Consider the following 17,404-nt stretch of genomic DNA (forward strand, 5'->3'; position numbering starts at 1 on the left):
TTGAATTTTTTTTTTTTTTTTTTTTTTTTGGTGATGCTGGGGATTGAGCCGAAGGCCTCATGAATGCTAGGCAAACTCTCTATTAGAGTTACATTCCTAGCCTAATATGTGCAATTTTGACACCAGGAAGCATCATGGATTTGGATCACATGGGAGAGAACAAAGGGCTCTCAATAAATCATTAATGCAGTAGACCACAGTAATCTTAGAATATCATATCAAATGCTCCCATTACTTTAATATTTAGACAATACATTCTTTTTATAGATATAACTTAATATTTTGAAGGAATAGTTTGTAGGAAGATATGTTGCCATTAGACTCCATAATTGTGGCTTAACAATAAAACATATTGCTGGGCTGGGGTTGTCACTCAGTGTTAGAGCACTTGCCTAGCATGTGTGAGACACTGGGTTTGAGTCTCAGCACTGCATACAAATAAATAAATAAATAAAAATAAAGGCCCATTGACAACTAAAAAAATATATATATTAAAAAAACATTCCTAATTAGATTTGCAAAATATGGTGTTGGGAGATCATAAACTAAATTGCTGCTATTAATCTATTTTAGTACTGTGTTATATACTTTTTAAATATTTGCACAAAGGTCCAGCCAAAATTCTGCTTCACACTAGGTTCCCTGATACAGATTCAGAGGTCCCAAGTCCTCCTTCTAACTGAGCTTTGGCCTTGGCCTTTTCCCCACAGAGCATCTGGTACCTCCTGTACTCTGAGGCTCACACATACTACACAGCCAAAAGATGATTTGTGCTTTATAAAAAATAAATCTTATTTCGAGCTGGGCATGGTAGGTGCACACCTGTAATTCCAGATACTCAAGAGACTAAGCAGGAGGATCTCAAGTTCAAGGCCAGCCAGGGCAACATAGTGAGACCCTGCCTCAAACTCAAAAGAACTGGGGATGTAGCTCAGTGCTAGAGTGGCACTGGGTTCAATTCCCATATCTCCAAATTATCATCATTATCTTATTTCAGAAATCTTTTCATACCCTGGTATAATAAAAACAGTCTCTCTTTCTTAAGTTCTATAGTTTTTCCTTATGTCTTTAACTCCCTAGAGTTGATGTTTATGAGTGGCAGAAGGTAGCAATCCAGTTTTCATAGCTTTCTAAAATGGTAAAGAGGAACAGACCTAGAGATTCTAGTCTGCTTCCCTTCTTAGTTCATTGACATTACTCAGAACACTGGTTAAGTTTCTCACTCCCCAACTCATTCCCTAATGCTTGGTCCTAGTCCTATTACAAACTGTTTCTTTCCAGGAGGAAAACTGTATGTACAACCCAACAGGCAAGGCAGCTAAATGCAAAGGGTACAGAGAGATCCCTGCAGGGAATGAGAAAGCTCTGAAGAGAGCAGTGGCCCGAGTGGGACCTATTTCTGTGGCCATTGATGCAAGCCTGACCTCCTTCCAATTTTACAGCAAAGGTAAGAAGCAGCGCCTATAGAACACTCTTTTATGATGGGCTTGGTGACTTCTTAAAGGATCCTGAGCATTTTCAATACTTAAGTTTTCATATCCAGACTCAGTCTACTAGAGAAAAACCGACAGCTGTCACAATGTAAAGCCATCTCTGTTGTAAACCTTCTTAATTGGGACAGAATCCTAGAATCTCCTAGAATGAGACCCAACTGGGCAGCTCTTGGATTGCAGAGTCTCATTTTGGCAGTTTGTTTCCTAGGTGTGTATTATGATGAAAGCTGCAATAGTGATAATCTGAACCATGCAGTTTTGGCAGTGGGATACGGGATCCAGAAGGGAAAGAAGCACTGGATAATTAAAAACAGGTAATGATGGGGACACTATCATTAAATCACCCTTATGATACTCAAGCTAATCTCCAGCTTCTGGATATTTTTTTATTTCTCTCAAATCAATAGAAAATTATCTCAGGTTCTTTAGTTCTACCTTCTCAGAGATTCTTAATTCTGAAGCTAACATTGAGACAGTAGTGCTAAAATATATGTTGATTACCTGCTCCATATGCAAGATACTTAGTCCCATGTACAAATGAGTAAATGTCTGCTTTCAGTGACATTTACTCACAACTGAAAAAGAAAGACTGACTTAACTAACCATGACATAAAGCAGCACAAATAACCAGCTCCTTTCCTCAGTAATCTCGTCTGCTCTTGTAGTTTCATCCATCTTATCTTTGGAATTTACTCCCAGTTCAAGATCACTGGCCTCAGTCTTTCTTGTCTCAGTAAATCTAACTCAACTTTCAGTTGATAATTCAACCTGATTTCCAACTACCTTTCCAGACCTATCTCCCACTACACTCTGTCAGGCACTTTGTTTTTCAGTCACTTGATCCTAACACATTTCTTGTCTCTATTGTTAATTTCACACCTCCACTGGCAACCCATTCCCACAGGTCCAAATTCTACCCAGCTTTTCAGCACAGTCTCAAATGCCACTTCGTACATCAAACTCTCTACATCCTCTTGATCATAAGTAATCTAGTCTACCTTTGGGATGGATAACATTATCGCTCCACTTCTTACTTTAAACTTATCTTTAAAGGTAAAAACCATCTTACTCATTTTTATTTTTGTACGTTTTCAAGTACCTAGCACAATATAGTAAGTGTCTTAAAGAATAAATAAACTGATGGTAATAAGTATTTTTCTTGATTGATCTTACAGCTGGGGAGAGAACTGGGGAAACAAAGGCTACATTCTCATGGCTCGGAATAAGAACAACGCCTGTGGTATTGCCAACCTGGCCAGCTTCCCCAAGATGTGATTCCCACCATACAGTCTCATCCTTTTCTTCCATTCCTTCTATGATGGTGCAATATAATGATGTATTTTGGAAGGGAGTAGGTGGACCGCTTGAAGCAGATGTGGTGACCCTGAGATTGTCTGTTTAATTATTCTACTCAGTGACAACCCTACTACTTTCTTTCTCTATATGCAAGGCCATTTTATTTGGGCCACAGGAGGAATTTCCTTGGAGGAATGTACATAGGTGAGATGTGATCACAGCCTGCCTTGACTGTGTTGTCTAGAGCTGATGCTGTACTGATAGAGGCTGGTGATCTTTGGGTAGGCTAGATTCTCATTCACTGGGACTAGTTAGCTTTAACCACCATAGGGGACTAAGGTGATCTGACTTCTCAGTTCCCAAGTTCTTTTATATCCTCAAGGTAGAAATTTCTGTGTTTTCCACTCCAATTCACAAGTCTTTGGTATAAGTTTACATGATATAAAAAGTATGTTTTCTTTTTCCTTCCTTGTATTTTTGGAATAAAGTATTTATCTCTTGCCTACAATTTAATAAACAGCATTTAGAACACATTCATTTTGTGATGGGTATTGTACTAGGTGCTAGAGACAAAAATATGACCAAAGTATGTTCCCAAAATATGTATTCACAGTCTGATTGGAAAAACTATCACATAATTCATTCCAATTCATTTATTTGTTCATTCCTTTAGCCAGCATTTATTGAGTAGTTACTCCACACCAAGAACTGTACTAAATTTCTGGGACTAAATGGATCTGAGGAGAGCTGAGATTGTGGCTCAGTGGTAGAATGCTCGACTAGCATGTGCGAGGCCCTGGGTTTGCTCCTCAGCACCACATAAAAATAAATAAATAAAATAAAGTTATTGTGTCCAACTACTTCTAAAAAATAAATATTAAAAAAAAAATGGACCTGAGGAGATCTCAATATTTAATACTACCTGTGGGACAACCAGATTAAGTGAAACCCATACCTGAGTCTTGAAAAATGTCTTGAGTCTTTCTGAGATTCGGTACCCTAAACTTTTGCTGTCAATAAAGGAGGGAATTGAAATTTCTTTTTAAATTTTTTTTTTCCAGTACTGGGGATTGAATTCAGGGACACTTTACCACTGAGCGACAGTCTTAGTCCTTCCTTTTTATTTTCAGACAGGGTCTCATTAAGTTGCTGAGGCTAGCCTCAAACCTGCTTCAGCCTCCTGAGTCACTAGGATTATATATGTGTGTCTATATGTGCTCCCAACTGGAAATTGAAATTCCTTACTTCATAGTAACTATAAGGCTTCATAGTAACTATAAGCTCAATTTGTCAAGGGCTCCAGAAACCTAGTCCTTCACTTCTGGGTTTTAATACCCTTAAAGCTTGGTTTCCTGAGATGCTCTCTAAGTATAGATTTGGTTGGATAAAGGTGCTGTGCTTTTATGTATGAAAAAATTTATAGAAAAGTCTAAGGAATTAATTGAAAAACTATTAGAACTAACAGAATGAGTCCAACATATTTGCAGATCAACATATAAAAAATCAATTATTTCTGTATAGTAGTAACAACCAAAAAGAAATTAAGAAGAAACCAACTTCATTTACAATAGCATCAAAAAAACAATAACAAACATAGTTAGGAACAAATTTAACCAAAAAAAAAATAAAAACTGTACATTCTAAAAACTATAAAATGTTGTTAAAAAAAACCCCTAAAACCTAAATAAATCGAAAGAAACCCCATATTCATGGATTGGAAGACACTATTAAGATGGTAAACTTGATCTACAGATTTAACAAAATACTTCTCAAAATCCTAGCTGGTTTCTTTGTAGAAATTGACAAGCTGGCTCTAAAATTCATATGGATATTCAAGGGATCCAGAATAGTCAAAACAATCTTGAAAAAGAACAAAACTGGATGACTCATACTTCACTTAATACAGACCAACAGTACCTTCAACAGAGTGGCATAAGAATAGGCATATACATCAGTGGAACAGAATAAAGAGTATTGAAATAAACCCTTACATTTATGTTCAGTAGATATAGGGTGACAAGACAATTCAATGGGGGAAAGAATAGTCTTCTCAATAATGCATATTGGAACAACTGAATGATCATATGCAAAGGAATGAGGTTGGAACACTACCTAACCCCATACATAGAAATTAATTCAAAATGGTTAAAAGGAAAAAAAAAAAAAAAAACCTTAAGTAGGGGCTGGGATGTAGTTCAGTTGGCAGAGTGCTTGCCTAGCATGCACAAGGCCCTGAGTTCAATCCCCAGCACCACCAGAAAAAAAAAAGTAGGGTCTAGGTACAGTGACACATGTCTGTGATCTCAATGACTTGGGAGGCTGAGACAGGAGGATCACAAGTTTGAGGCCAGTCTTGGCAACTTAGTGAGTTGTCTCAAAAAAAAAAAAAAAATTAAAAGAGCTGAGGATGTAGATCAGTGGTAAAGTGCCCCTGGGTTCAATCCCAAGTACCTCCCACCCCCAATAAAGAATACCCACTAAAGGTAGGAGCTGGGGAACTCAGTAGCAGAGAGCTTGCCTAGCATGGCTCGGGAGGCTGAGTCAGGAGGAGCATGAGTTCAAAGCCAGTCTTAGCAACTTAGCAAGGTACTTAGCAACTCAGTGAGATCTTATCTTTAATAATAGTAACAATATATATTATTTATAATATACCTAACTCCATACATTAAAAATTAATTCAAAATGGTTAAAAAAAAAAAAACCTTAAGTAGGGGCTGGGGATATAGTTCAGTTGGCAGAATGCTTGCCTAGCATGCACAAGGCCCTGAGTGCATGCTAGGCAATACTATATATATAACAATATATATTATTATGTATATATAATTTATATTATATATATGGCTGGGGATGTGGCTCAGTGATTAAGCACCCCAGGGTTTAATCCCCAGTACCAAACAAAAAACTACAGTGAGGTACCACTTCATACCAATTAGGATTACAAAAATGAAGTAAAAAACAGAATATAAAATGTACTGGTGAGGATATAGAGAAAATTTGGAATTCCTGAACCCTGCCAAGTGGGAATGTAAAATGATGAAGCTGCTTTGGAAAAGTTTGTTGGTTCCTCAAAAAGTTATACATAGAATTACCATATGATCCAGAAATTGCACTCGTAGATATAAATCCAAAAAAATCAAAAGTAAGAATCCAGGCAGATTCTTAAATAAAAGTGTTTTTAGAATTTTATATAATAACCAAAAAGTGGAAAAAAATCCAATGTCAATCAACAGATGCATGGATAAACATTTCTTTATTTTTCTGTAAAAAAAAATTCTGATACATCCCATCACATGGATAAATTTTGAAAACATAAGTGAAATAAGCCAGATACAAAAAGACAAATATGTGGTTACACCCACATGAGGCATTTAATATCAGCAAATTCATAGAGACAGGGAGTAGAACAGAGGACACCGGGGACTGAGAAGGGGTGGGATTGGGGAGTTATCACTTAATGGGTAGAGTTTGTTTCTATTGGGGATGATAAAAAAAAAAAAAAAAAGGTTATGACATAGGAGAGTGTTGGATGTGTGCTGCAAGGAATATACTGGAATTCTATACAATTTTGCTGTGAAGATAAAGTTACTCTAAAAATAGGCTTACACAATATTCTGGAAACAATACTACTCAAAATTTTAAACAACATTGTGAGTGTGCCTGGTACCACCGAATTTTACACTGAAAAATGGTTAATGGTAAATTTTATGTGTTTTTATCACATTTGCAAAATAAGAGAAAGTCTAGTAACTATTCAAAGCTTTTTTTTAATCCAGCTATATGATTCTGAATTAAATATTGCTTAATTGTTGTTTGGTTGTTATTCTTATCTTCTCTTATAGTCCAGATTGTAGTTGGGCACAATGCCTTTATTTTTATGTGGTGCTGAAGCTGGAATCCAGAGCCTCATATGTGCCAGGCAAGTGCGCTAAGCCACAACCCCAGTCCTGAAAACTGTGATTCTAAACAAGGGAGAATGGATGGAAAAGAGCACATGATTATTCTTGTTTCATATCACATATTCTATCCTGCTGGGCAAGAATATGGAAGAATCCCTCCCTGGAAACAGAGTAAGTTCTTCGACTAGCCAGGAACCTCCACATTTACCCTCTGTGGGGAATCTTCTTTACCATTCACCATGGTTCCTAGGTCCTTCTAAGACAAAGAACCTATCTCTTCTCTAGGGCTATGCCAGAGATGGGCGCAGACCGGGAAATGCGCTTTCTATGAACTACTCAACTGTATCAGTGAGACACGTTGGGAACCTAGGAATACAAAAGACTCTTTCTCTCTGCATCCTGGCTGTGGTGTCCCAAGCTGCTTTCTTCCACCATACCCTTTGGCCATGATGTTCTGCCTCACTTCAGACTCGAAGCTACAGTGTTGGCTAACCATGGACTGAACCTTTGAAACTGTGAACTGAAATAAACTTTTAATTCCTTTGGGGGGAAAAAATCAACAAAAGTTTACTGAGGGGCTGAGGTTGTGGCTCAGTGGTAGAGCTCTTGCCTAGCATGTGTGAGACCATGGGTTCAAGTCTCAGCACCACATATAGATAAAATAAAGGTTTATTTTCAACTAAAATAAATATATATTTTTTAAAAAGTTTATTGAGAAGGCTCCCCCCAACTCAGTTAACTTCATGTTAAAAGTATTTTAACTTTATGTTAAAAGTATCCCCAGTCCCCTTTTCTCCTCAGTCTATTGTCTTCACCTCACCTTTGTGTATTTCTTGGGAGAAAAGTTAGTAATTTACTAAGTAAGCTGTTAAGTTCCCAGCACACTTGTGTAGATTAATAAAGATTGAAACTAGCATCAGTAATCAAATCTAAAATTCAGAGTCATTTTCTTTTAAGTTTAAGTAAGATAGTTACTCAGAAACTTGAAGCAGCTGATTTTCAGGGTGCATGAAGCTAAAAGACAGTTACATTAGTCTAAGAAAAGACACAACTGTAATAGGCACAAAGCTTCCTTATTCTGCTTTCATTTCCGTTCTCCCACGTCATTCAGGAATCGTTTCCTCATTTTTAAAAAACTTATTTATTTATTATTTCTTACATACATCACATTAGAGGAGTGCATTACATTCATAATTGTTTGCATTGCAATTCTTAATACACCCTTATCCCACAATTTATCAAATCTCTGTTTGTATATAAGGTATGTTGACCCCAAATTCACATCTTCATACATGAAGTTTGTATAGTGATGAGGGTCTCCTTTCATTATCCATGCTATTCCCCTTCTCTCTCCCTTTCCCTCCCACCCCTATTCCCTATCTAGAGGTAATCTTCCTCCCTTGCACTCCCTCCCAACCCCATTTTGAGTCACCCCCCTTATATCAGAGAAGACATTCGGCATTTGTTTTTTTGGGATTGGCTAACTTCACTTAGCATAATCTGTTCTAATGCCATCCATTTCCCTGCAAATGCCATGATCTTATTATTTTTTAGTGCCGAGTAATATTCCATTGTGTATAAATGCCATATTTTTTTTAATCCATTCATCCACTGAAGGACATCTAGGTTGGCTCCACAGTTTAGCTACTGTGAATTGTGCTGCTATAAACATTGATGTGGCTGTATCCCTGTAGTATGCTGTTTTTAGGTCCTTTGGCTATAGTCTGAAAAGAGGAATAGCTGGGTCAAATGGTGGTTCCATTCCCAGCTTTCTAAGGAATCTCCATACTGCTTTCCATATTGGCTGCCCTAATTTGCAGTCCCACCAGCAGTGTATGAGTGTACCTTTTGTCCTGCATCCTCACCAACACTTGTTGTTTGTCTTCATAATGGCTGCTATTCTTACTGGGGTAAGATGGTATCTTAGAGTAGTTTTGATTTGCATTTCTCTGATTGCTAGAGATGATGAGCATTATTTCGTATATTTGTTGATTGATTGTATATCCGCTTCTGAGAAGGATTATTATATATATTATATTCTGATTGGATTATTATTTTTTTTGTGCTTATCTTGTTGAGCACTTTATATACTCTAGAGATTAGAGCTCTATCTGATGTGTGAGGGGTAAAAATTTGTACCCAGAATGTAGGCTCTCTATTCACCTCACAGATTATTTCTTTTGCTGAGAAGAAACTTTTTAGTTTGAATCCATCCCATTTGTTAATGAAATAATGTTAGAAAACTTTCTAGGCATGAAGAATGAAATGGAAATCCAAATCCTAGAACCCTACAGGACGCCGAATGTGCAAAATCACAAGAGATCCACACCAAGACACATTATAATGAAAATGCCCAACATACAGAACAAGGAGAGAATTTTAAAAGCCACAAGAGAAAGGAAGCAGATTACATTTAGGGGTAAACCAACTAGGTTAACAGCTGATCTTTCAATACAGACTCTGAAAGCTAGAAGATCCTGGAACAACATATTTCAAACGCTGAAAGATAATGGTTTCCAACCCAGAATCTTGTATCCAGCAAAATTAAACTTCAGGTTTGAAGATGAAATAAAAACCTTCCCGATAAACAAAAGAATTTGCAGCTAGAAAAAAATCCTTGGCAAAACATTACATGAAGAGGAAATGAAAAATAACAATGAAAACCAACAGTGAGAGATAGTACAGTAAAGGAAAAACTAATCAAAAAGGAAAAACAAATCATGTTTCCTCATTTTTGATGTAAGGGTGCCAGTGTTCTAGATAAGATTTAGTATTGTGCTGTTGAGACTTGCTTTGTTTTTTGCTTTTAACCTGATTAAGTTTTGAATAGTAAATGTGCTCCATTTGGGGGGAGTTTACTGTGTAAAAATCTGATTTACAGCTTTAAAATATTACCAGATGTTTTTGTTTGTTTGTTTGTTTACTGTACTGGGGATAAAACCCAGGGGCACTGCACCATTGAGCTACATCCCCAGCCCTTTTTATTTTGAAACAGAGTCTAAATTGCCCAGACTGGCCTCAAACTTGTAGTTTCCTGTTTCAACCCCCTGATTAAGGAGATCATAGGTGTGCACCACTGCACCCACATAGGATGGCTTTTCAGTTTATAAAATACTTTAAGTGGAAACAGGGATAGATTATCTATTGCATGTTCCTGAAATATATTCAAATACTGTATTTTTTATATATTTATTTTATTTACTTATTTATATGTGGTACTGAGGATGGAACCCAGTGCCTCGCACGTGCTAGGTGATCACTCCACTGCTGAGCCCCATTCCTGGCCCCTGTATTTTTTTTTTTTTAACAAACTTTAATATACCAGGAGGAGATTAAAAGAAGCTGGGAAACCTAAGGTTAAGAGCTTCAGAAGCCACTGTCAAATGGTAATGAATCAGAAGGAAGGATAAAATATGTAGAATATTATAATCAGGAAAATTAATCCAAGGAATATTTTTTAGTTGTTGCTGAAACATGTGTTCAGCTACAGAACAATATGAAGATGAGAAAGATGGGATTCTGTATTTTCAACTTAGCTGGTAAGATAAAATTGTCTTTTGTGATGCAAATAGAGAATATGGTTAAAATATCAAAGTAGGATTTGTAAGGGTCACAAAAGTATAGATGGAGGAAAGATGAGTGGGGCGGTCAGGGAAGGGGCCACATCTGCAGAGGCTGTTTTTGAAGTGAATCTTTCAGGATAGAGAGGCCAAGGAATCGAAAAAGCCATTCCCAAAGGAGGAAAGGTGGGAAGCCCATGAGACCAGCGTGATTACAGGAGAGAGTGAGAGTTAGAAAAACAAAAACCAAAACTGCTCTAAGTTGAGTAAAATGCTCAAGAAAGGCCGGATTGTGGGGAACAAAGCTAGAGAGGCAGAACACTGGACTTTCATACAGCAGGCAACGGAAAGCATCTGTAGAAAATGACAGGATAAAAATGTGTTTAGGAAAACAATTTGTCTATGATTTGAAGGATGAGATTGCACAATAAACAGAATTGAAGGCTGTTGAAATAAGTCAGCAAATATTTATTGAGTACCTATAGTATCATTTCATTTTATACTGCAGAAGATAAAAAGGTGAGTAAGATATACATAACTCTGGTTCTTAAAGAGCTAGTGGATGTATACCATGTAAGTCAAAGACACAAATAATTGTATGGGGCAGAAAATTAAGACAATAATTTTTCTGTTTTCAGAGTTATGAGTCTGCTAGAAGAAAGCCTCAAAGCACTGTAGAGGCTCAAGAGTGACATCCAGAAGGGGATGAAGGGTTTTTTCAGAGGTGTTTTCTGAGATGGGCCATGAAGGAGGAGAGGAGGATTTCAAGAGACAGAGATGAAAGAAGGAAATTCCATGGGCTGGGGTCGTAGCTCAGTGGTAGAGCGCTTGCCTAGCACGCGTGAGGCACTGGGTTCGATTCTCAGCACCACATATAAGTAAGTAAATAAAGGTCAATCAACAACTAAAAAAAAAAAAAATTAAAAAAAAAAAGAAAGAAGGAAATTCCAGAGGGGGCAGGCAACATGACACTGTTGGGAAACTACCTCTTTTAAAATAGGTTCAATCCAGGTCAGAGATCAGTTCTGTCCTGTTGGACAATTTATATAATCTCTTAGAACTTTAATTTCTCTTCTGTAAAATGAAGATAATTAGTGTCCCTACTTCATAGAGTTGTGCAACTATTGTGAACAATAATGCAGGAAGAGTATAGCATGTTCACTGGCATATACTGGTCATCCAACAAATGTTAGCTAGGACTGTTATAATAAGGTAAGTAAATAGTGCAGAAGGTAGGCTGGGGCTGGGGCTGGTGGTAGAGCGCTTGCCTAGCATGTGTGCAGCATTGGGTTCCATCATCAGCATCACGTAAAAATAAGTAAATAAAATACACGTATTAAAAAAAAACGTGTAGAGGGTGATAAGAATAGATGATCTGGGAACATGAAGAAGTTCAGTTGCTTTATGTATAAAATTCATGTGTGAGGGTAGTGAAGTGAGGCTATAAAATACAGGGTGATGCTTTTTTGTTAAAGATGCTTTTTGTTAAAGAATCTGGAATGCTAGAATAAGAACTTTTTGTTGTTTTCTCGTACTGTACATTGAACCTAGGGGTGCTGTGTCACTGAGCTGCATTCCCCCCCACCTCACGCCCTTTTAAAATTATTTTTTGTTGTTGTTTTGAGATAGGGTCTCTAAGTTGAGTAAAATGCTCAAGAAAGGCCGGATTGTGGGGAACAAAGCTAGAGAGGCAGAACACTGGACTTTCATACAGCAGGCAACGGAAAGCATCTGTAGAAAATGACAGGATAAAAATGTGTTTAGGAAAACAATTTGTCTATGATTTGAAGGATGAGATTGCACAATAAACAGAATTGAAGGCTGAATTGAATACTGAAGCTGACCTCATACTTGCAATCCCCCTGTCTCCACTTTCCAAGTACTGAGATTATAGGTGTGCACATCCATACCTGGTAGGAATTTGTTCTTAAATTAGTTGGCAATGTGGAATCATTGAAGAGTTCTTTTTTTTTAATTTTTAATTTTATTTATTATTTTATTTTGGTACAGGGGTTGAACCCAGGGGCACTGAACTACATCCCCAGCCCTTTTTTATATTTTATTTAGAAAGAGGGTCTCACTGAGTTGCTTAGGGCCTCACTAAGTTGCTGAGGCTGGCTTTGAACTCCCCATCCTCCTACCTCAGTCTCCAGAAGTGCTAGGATTACAGGTATGCACCACTGCACCCAGCTCAGTGAAGAATTCTTAAGACAGAAAATATTTTGGTCAGACTTCTATTTTGGGAGAAATGATGAAGATTTAGACCTGTTTGTCTGATATAGTAGCCATTAAATACAAATAGCTAGTGAGCACTTAAAAAGTCCAAATTGAGATAGGTTATAAATTTAAAATGTACAACAGGATTTTGAAGACAGAACAAAAAGAATCTCACTGATAATTTATTGATTCTGTGTACAAATGATAATATTTCAGTTATATTGAATTAAATAAAAATTTTTACTTGCTTTTTTCCTTTTTTTAACCATTTAAATAGCCTACCTAAGAAATTAAAATTGGCTTGCACTATATTTCTATTGGATAGCACTGTTCTACAAGTGGTAGAAGATGATAAAATAGTAAATAGGCATTCAGAAATTTGCCCTTAGAATATAATAAACTAGGTAATTCAGACCAGCCTGCACATTGAGGGCAAGTAGAAAAGCTGGACAAAATTTTAAAAAGCTCTCGGAGACTTAAAAGAGCAATGAGGACTATTTGAGATAGATTAATGGCTTGAATTGTACCTCACTATTATGTATAACTATAATGAATTAATAAAAACATTAAAAATCCAAAAGCTTGAATGGCATTGCAGTTTTGAACAGTGATCATGAGATATTTGATCAGGGGATAGCCAGTACCTCCCTAGATCTAGTAGAAATTTCCATATGGATTTTTCTGTACAATATTTTTTCACTCTAGCTATAGTAAACTTACAAAAATGAATCCTTAAGTTTTTCATCATCATCATCATCATCATCATCATCATAATTTATTGCTTGCATTCAATGAAGAAATATTTTTAGTATCTCCTCTATACCAGGTTTGGTTTTAGCTTAAGAAAGTTTTCTCACTGGGGGAAGTGGCACATGTCCATAATCCCAGCAACTGGGGAGCCTAAAGCAAGAGGATTGCAAGTGTAGGGCAGCCTAGGCAAATTATTTTTATTTTTTTCTTTCCACATTTTTTATTGGTGTGTTATAATTGTACATAATGCTGGGATTTGTTGTTACATATTTATTCATGCACACAATATGATAATAATATATTCTGACCAATATCTTTTCCCACCACCTGCTAACCCTAACCCTCCCTTCTTCCCACCACCTGTTCTCTTTCCTCTATTGATCTCCCTTTGATTTTCATGAGATCCCCATCCCCCCATCTTTCTTTGCTTTTTTCCTCTCTAGTTTTCCACATATGAGAGAAAACATACGACCCTTGACCTTCTGAGTTTGGCTATTTCCCTTAACATATGGTCTCAAGTTCCATCCATTTTCCTGTGACATAATTTCATTTTTCTTTATTGATGAATAAAACTCCATTGTGAATATATGCCACTTTTTCTTTATCCATTCATCTGTTGGTGGACATCTACAGCCTGGGCAATTTAGTAAAATCTAGTCTCAAAATAAATTAAAAAGAGTTAGGGCCGGGCACTGTGGCACACACCAATAATCCAGTGTCTGGGGAGACTGAGGTAGGAGGAGCAAAAATTCAAAGCCAGCCTCAGCAACTAGTGAGGCCCTGAGTAACTTAGCAAGACCCTGTCTCAAAATAAAATATAAAAAGGGCTGGGGATGTGACTCAGAGGTTACGCACCCCTGGGTTCAATTCCTGGTACCAAATTTTTTTTTTTTTTAAACGGGGGGATGTGGGCTGGAGATGTGGCTCAAGCGGTAGCGCGCTCGCCTGGCATGCATGCGGCCCGGGTTCGATCCTCAGCTCCACATACAAACAAAGATGTTGGGTCCACCGAAAAACTAAAAAATAAATATTAAAAAAAAATGGGGGGATGTAACTCAGTAATACAGTGTCCCTGGGTTCAATCCCCCATATCCCCACCCTGAAAAAGTATCTTTTTGCCTGCCACACCAGCAGCCTCAGGAATCAGTTACTTTTCATATCCTCTCTATTGAATTAAAGATTGATAATGATAAAAGCCGGGTGTGTTTTAGTGAAAGACAACATAATATAGTGACTAAGAGCATGAACTCTCATGCCAAACTGCCTAGATTTTTAATCTGCCTTTTCCATTCAACTAGCAGGGTGTTCTTGGGCTAGGACAAGGAAATTGTAAAATATGGAAAATGATAATCTCTAACTCACAGAACTTTTGTGATGATGAAATGAGTTAATATATGTAAAGTACTTGAACAATGCCTAGCCAGTGTCAGATTTATAAGAGTTTGCTACCACTGTTGTATCCATGAGATTGAAATTCAGATCCAAAATTCAGTCAATTGAGACGGAGTCTAGGGAGCTGAGGAAACATTGAAGTTGAATCTATTATGCTTGGAGTAGCATTTCTTCTACTGTTTTTCGTTGTATAAGTGTAGTTTTCCAGCTGCATTATGGATTAGATAGGTTTTTAAATTTTATTTTAATTTTTAAAAAATTTGTTCTAAGCCGGACGTGGTGGCGCATGCCTGTAATCTCAACTGCTCAGGAGGTTGAGACAGGAGAATTGGGAATTCAAAGCCAGCCTCAGCAACAGCAAGGAGCTAAGCAACTCAGTGAGACCCTGTCTCTAAATAAAATACAAAAAAAGAGCTGGGGATGTGGCTCAGTGGTCGCGTGCCCGAGTTCAATCCCTAGTATCCATACATACATACATACATACATAAATAAATAAATAAAATTTGTTTTGATTAGTTAAACATGACAGTAGAATGCATTTTGACACATTGTATACACATGAAGCACACCTTCTCCCTCTGGCTGAACATGGTGCTTAGATAGGCTTTTATTAGCATGTCTAACACACTAATCGCAACATTCTGATACCTCTGCGGGCCAGTGTATTCTGGTCCTAAACAACCTCCTTACAATGTCTTTTAGAACACATTTTTACAAGTTGGAAACTATTGTATCAACAGGACCTAAAATACACTGAGTTAAAGAAAGGTATTACTGTTCCAGCATTTAAATTTCACAAATAAAATGAAGTTGTTGTCATTCATCTATAGCCTTAAAAGCACTTTAAGGACCTTCCTCTGCCTTTTGGTTTTGCTGATTTACTTACTAGGTTTGGTAAAATGTGAAAAGGAGAAATTATTTAGAGGAAAGTTGGTCTCTCCGGATGGGACGCTGTGCTCATGTGTTCCTGTTTCTAATGTCTGTGTCACAGTGCCCACCTTTCCATCACTTCCTTCCTCAATGATCTTGCCTTTCCAAGTTCCAGTTTCCTCATTCATAGACTAGTGATATCCCTGCTACCACTACCACTTCATAGGTCATTGTAAAGATCAAAAGAAATAATAATGTGTTTGAAAGAGCTTCAGTGACTTGTACTTTGCCTGGTACGGAAGATGCACAATATCTATTTGTAATTCATTAAAATATGTCCACTTTGGCACTTCCCGTTTATATATCTACTGGAAGGTTTCTATTTGGAGGGAAAATAACATTTTGAGAGAAGAAAGCCAATTTAATATGGTTTCTAGAAAGCACTATCAATTTTTGCTGCAATTTCTTTTCAAAAAAGAATACTGCCAAAGAGGTTCAACAGCCTTTATTAAATCCAAAAGAAATATACAATAGGGCTGGGGTTGTGGCTCAGTGTTCACCTAGCATGCATGAGGCACTGGGTTTGATTCTCAGCACCATCTAAATATAAAATAAAGGATACTGTATCCACCCAAAACTAAAAAATAAATAAAAGAAAAAAGAAATATAAAACATATCCTTTAGACTAGGGATGTGGCTCAGTGGTACAGTGATTACTTAGCATGCATGAGGTTCAACCTCCAGCACTGTCATCAAACAAAGTAAACCAATAAAACCAAAAATATAACCTCTAAGTTCTTTCCTTTGCTTCTTGAATTAGCACCTTAGACCATTGATTTTTCAGCCATTCTTCTTTTCTAATATAATGCATTGAAAAATCTAAATTTCTTTCTAAGCACAGCTTCAGTTGTATTCCACACGTTTTGATGTTATATTTTTATTTTTGTTCAGTTCAAAATATTTTGTAACAATAATGTATATTTCAAAAAGCTAAAATAAATGATTTGTAATGTTTTCATCATGAAGAAATGACAAATGAGGAGACAGATATATTTATTCTGATTTAAACATGAATACAAGGGCTGGGGATGTGGCTCAAGCAGTAGCTCGCTCGCCTGGCATGCGTGGGTAGCTGGGTTCGATCCACAGCACCACATAAAATAAAATAAAGATGTTGTGTCCACCGAAAACTAAAAAATAAATATTAAAAAAAAGCATGAACACAAGATGTTCAAATATCAAAACACCATATGGTAACCCATAAATGTATAATTTTTATGCTTTTATGTTTTTAGCAATTTAAAAAATTTTTAAATGTTTTCTAATTGCCATTGTGATTTCTTCTCTGACCCATGGGTTATTAAGCAGTGTATCAGTTTAATGGGAGATTTTCTAGTTATCATTTTGTTACTGGTACTCCAGGATAATCTCACTGTGGTCAGAGTACATACACTGAATAACTTTAATACTTAGTGACCCAGCACACATGTAGACAATTTTGGTAAATATTTCATGTACCTTCAATAAATAAGTATTCCTTTGTTGTTGAGAATATACTTTATGTATCTCAATTAAGACAAGTCTGTTGCTGCAAGTGGTGGTGCACGCCTATAATCCCAGGGACATGGGGGTCTGAGTCAGGAGAATTGCGAGTTCAAAGCCAGACTCAGTCATTTGCAAGACCCTAAGCAACTTAACAAGACCCTGTCTCAAAATAAAAAATAAAAAGTTCTGGGGTTATATCCAAGTGGTTAAGCACCCCTGGGTTTGATTCCCAGTACCAAAAAAAAAAAAAAAAAGGAAAAGAAAAGAAAAGAAAAAAAAATTTTGCTAATTGTGTCCTTCAGATCTTCTGTTATCTTTTCTGGTTCACTCTACTTACTTGTTCCAATAACTATCAAAATAGGTATCTTTTTTTTTTTTTTTTTTT

At 36.8% G+C, this 17,404-nt stretch overlaps 1 protein-coding gene and 2 long non-coding RNA genes across 4 annotated transcripts in view; 2 read left to right on the top strand and 1 right to left on the bottom strand.

Moving 5' to 3' along the window:
• The window catches only part of Ctsk (cathepsin K), a 12,472-nt gene extending 9,150 nt beyond the window's left edge, over positions 1 to 3,322 (top strand). For both annotated transcript variants that reach the window (XM_015502997.2, XM_015502996.2), the window contains 3 exons: positions 1,282 to 1,447; positions 1,702 to 1,807; positions 2,669 to 3,322. In XM_015502997.2, the coding sequence (XP_015358483.1) occupies positions 1,282 to 1,447; positions 1,702 to 1,807; positions 2,669 to 2,768 (372 nt within the window). In that variant the 3' untranslated portion in view covers positions 2,769 to 3,322. The remainder of the gene's footprint in view (positions 1 to 1,281; positions 1,448 to 1,701; positions 1,808 to 2,668) is intronic.
• LOC125620280 overlaps positions 1 to 12,013 on the bottom strand; it is a 29,480-nt gene extending 17,467 nt beyond the window's left edge. Inside the window, exons 1-2 of the long non-coding RNA XR_007351898.1 lie at positions 11,968 to 12,013; positions 2,122 to 2,127 (exon numbers count right to left, since the gene is read on the bottom strand). This is a non-coding gene — a long non-coding RNA (uncharacterized LOC125620280). The remainder of the gene's footprint in view (positions 1 to 2,121; positions 2,128 to 11,967) is intronic.
• Positions 6,011 to 7,613, top strand: LOC125620279. The gene is made up of 2 exons (XR_007351897.1): positions 6,011 to 6,856; positions 6,971 to 7,613. It is a non-coding gene; the product is annotated as an uncharacterized LOC125620279 (long non-coding RNA).
• Positions 12,014 to 17,404: the final 5,391 nt, after the last annotated feature.

The sequence above is a fragment of the Marmota marmota genome, unplaced genomic scaffold (assembly GCF_001458135.2).
Source record: "Marmota marmota marmota unplaced genomic scaffold, marMar, whole genome shotgun sequence".
In the NCBI taxonomy this organism is placed as follows: Eukaryota; Metazoa; Chordata; class Mammalia; order Rodentia; family Sciuridae; genus Marmota; species Marmota marmota.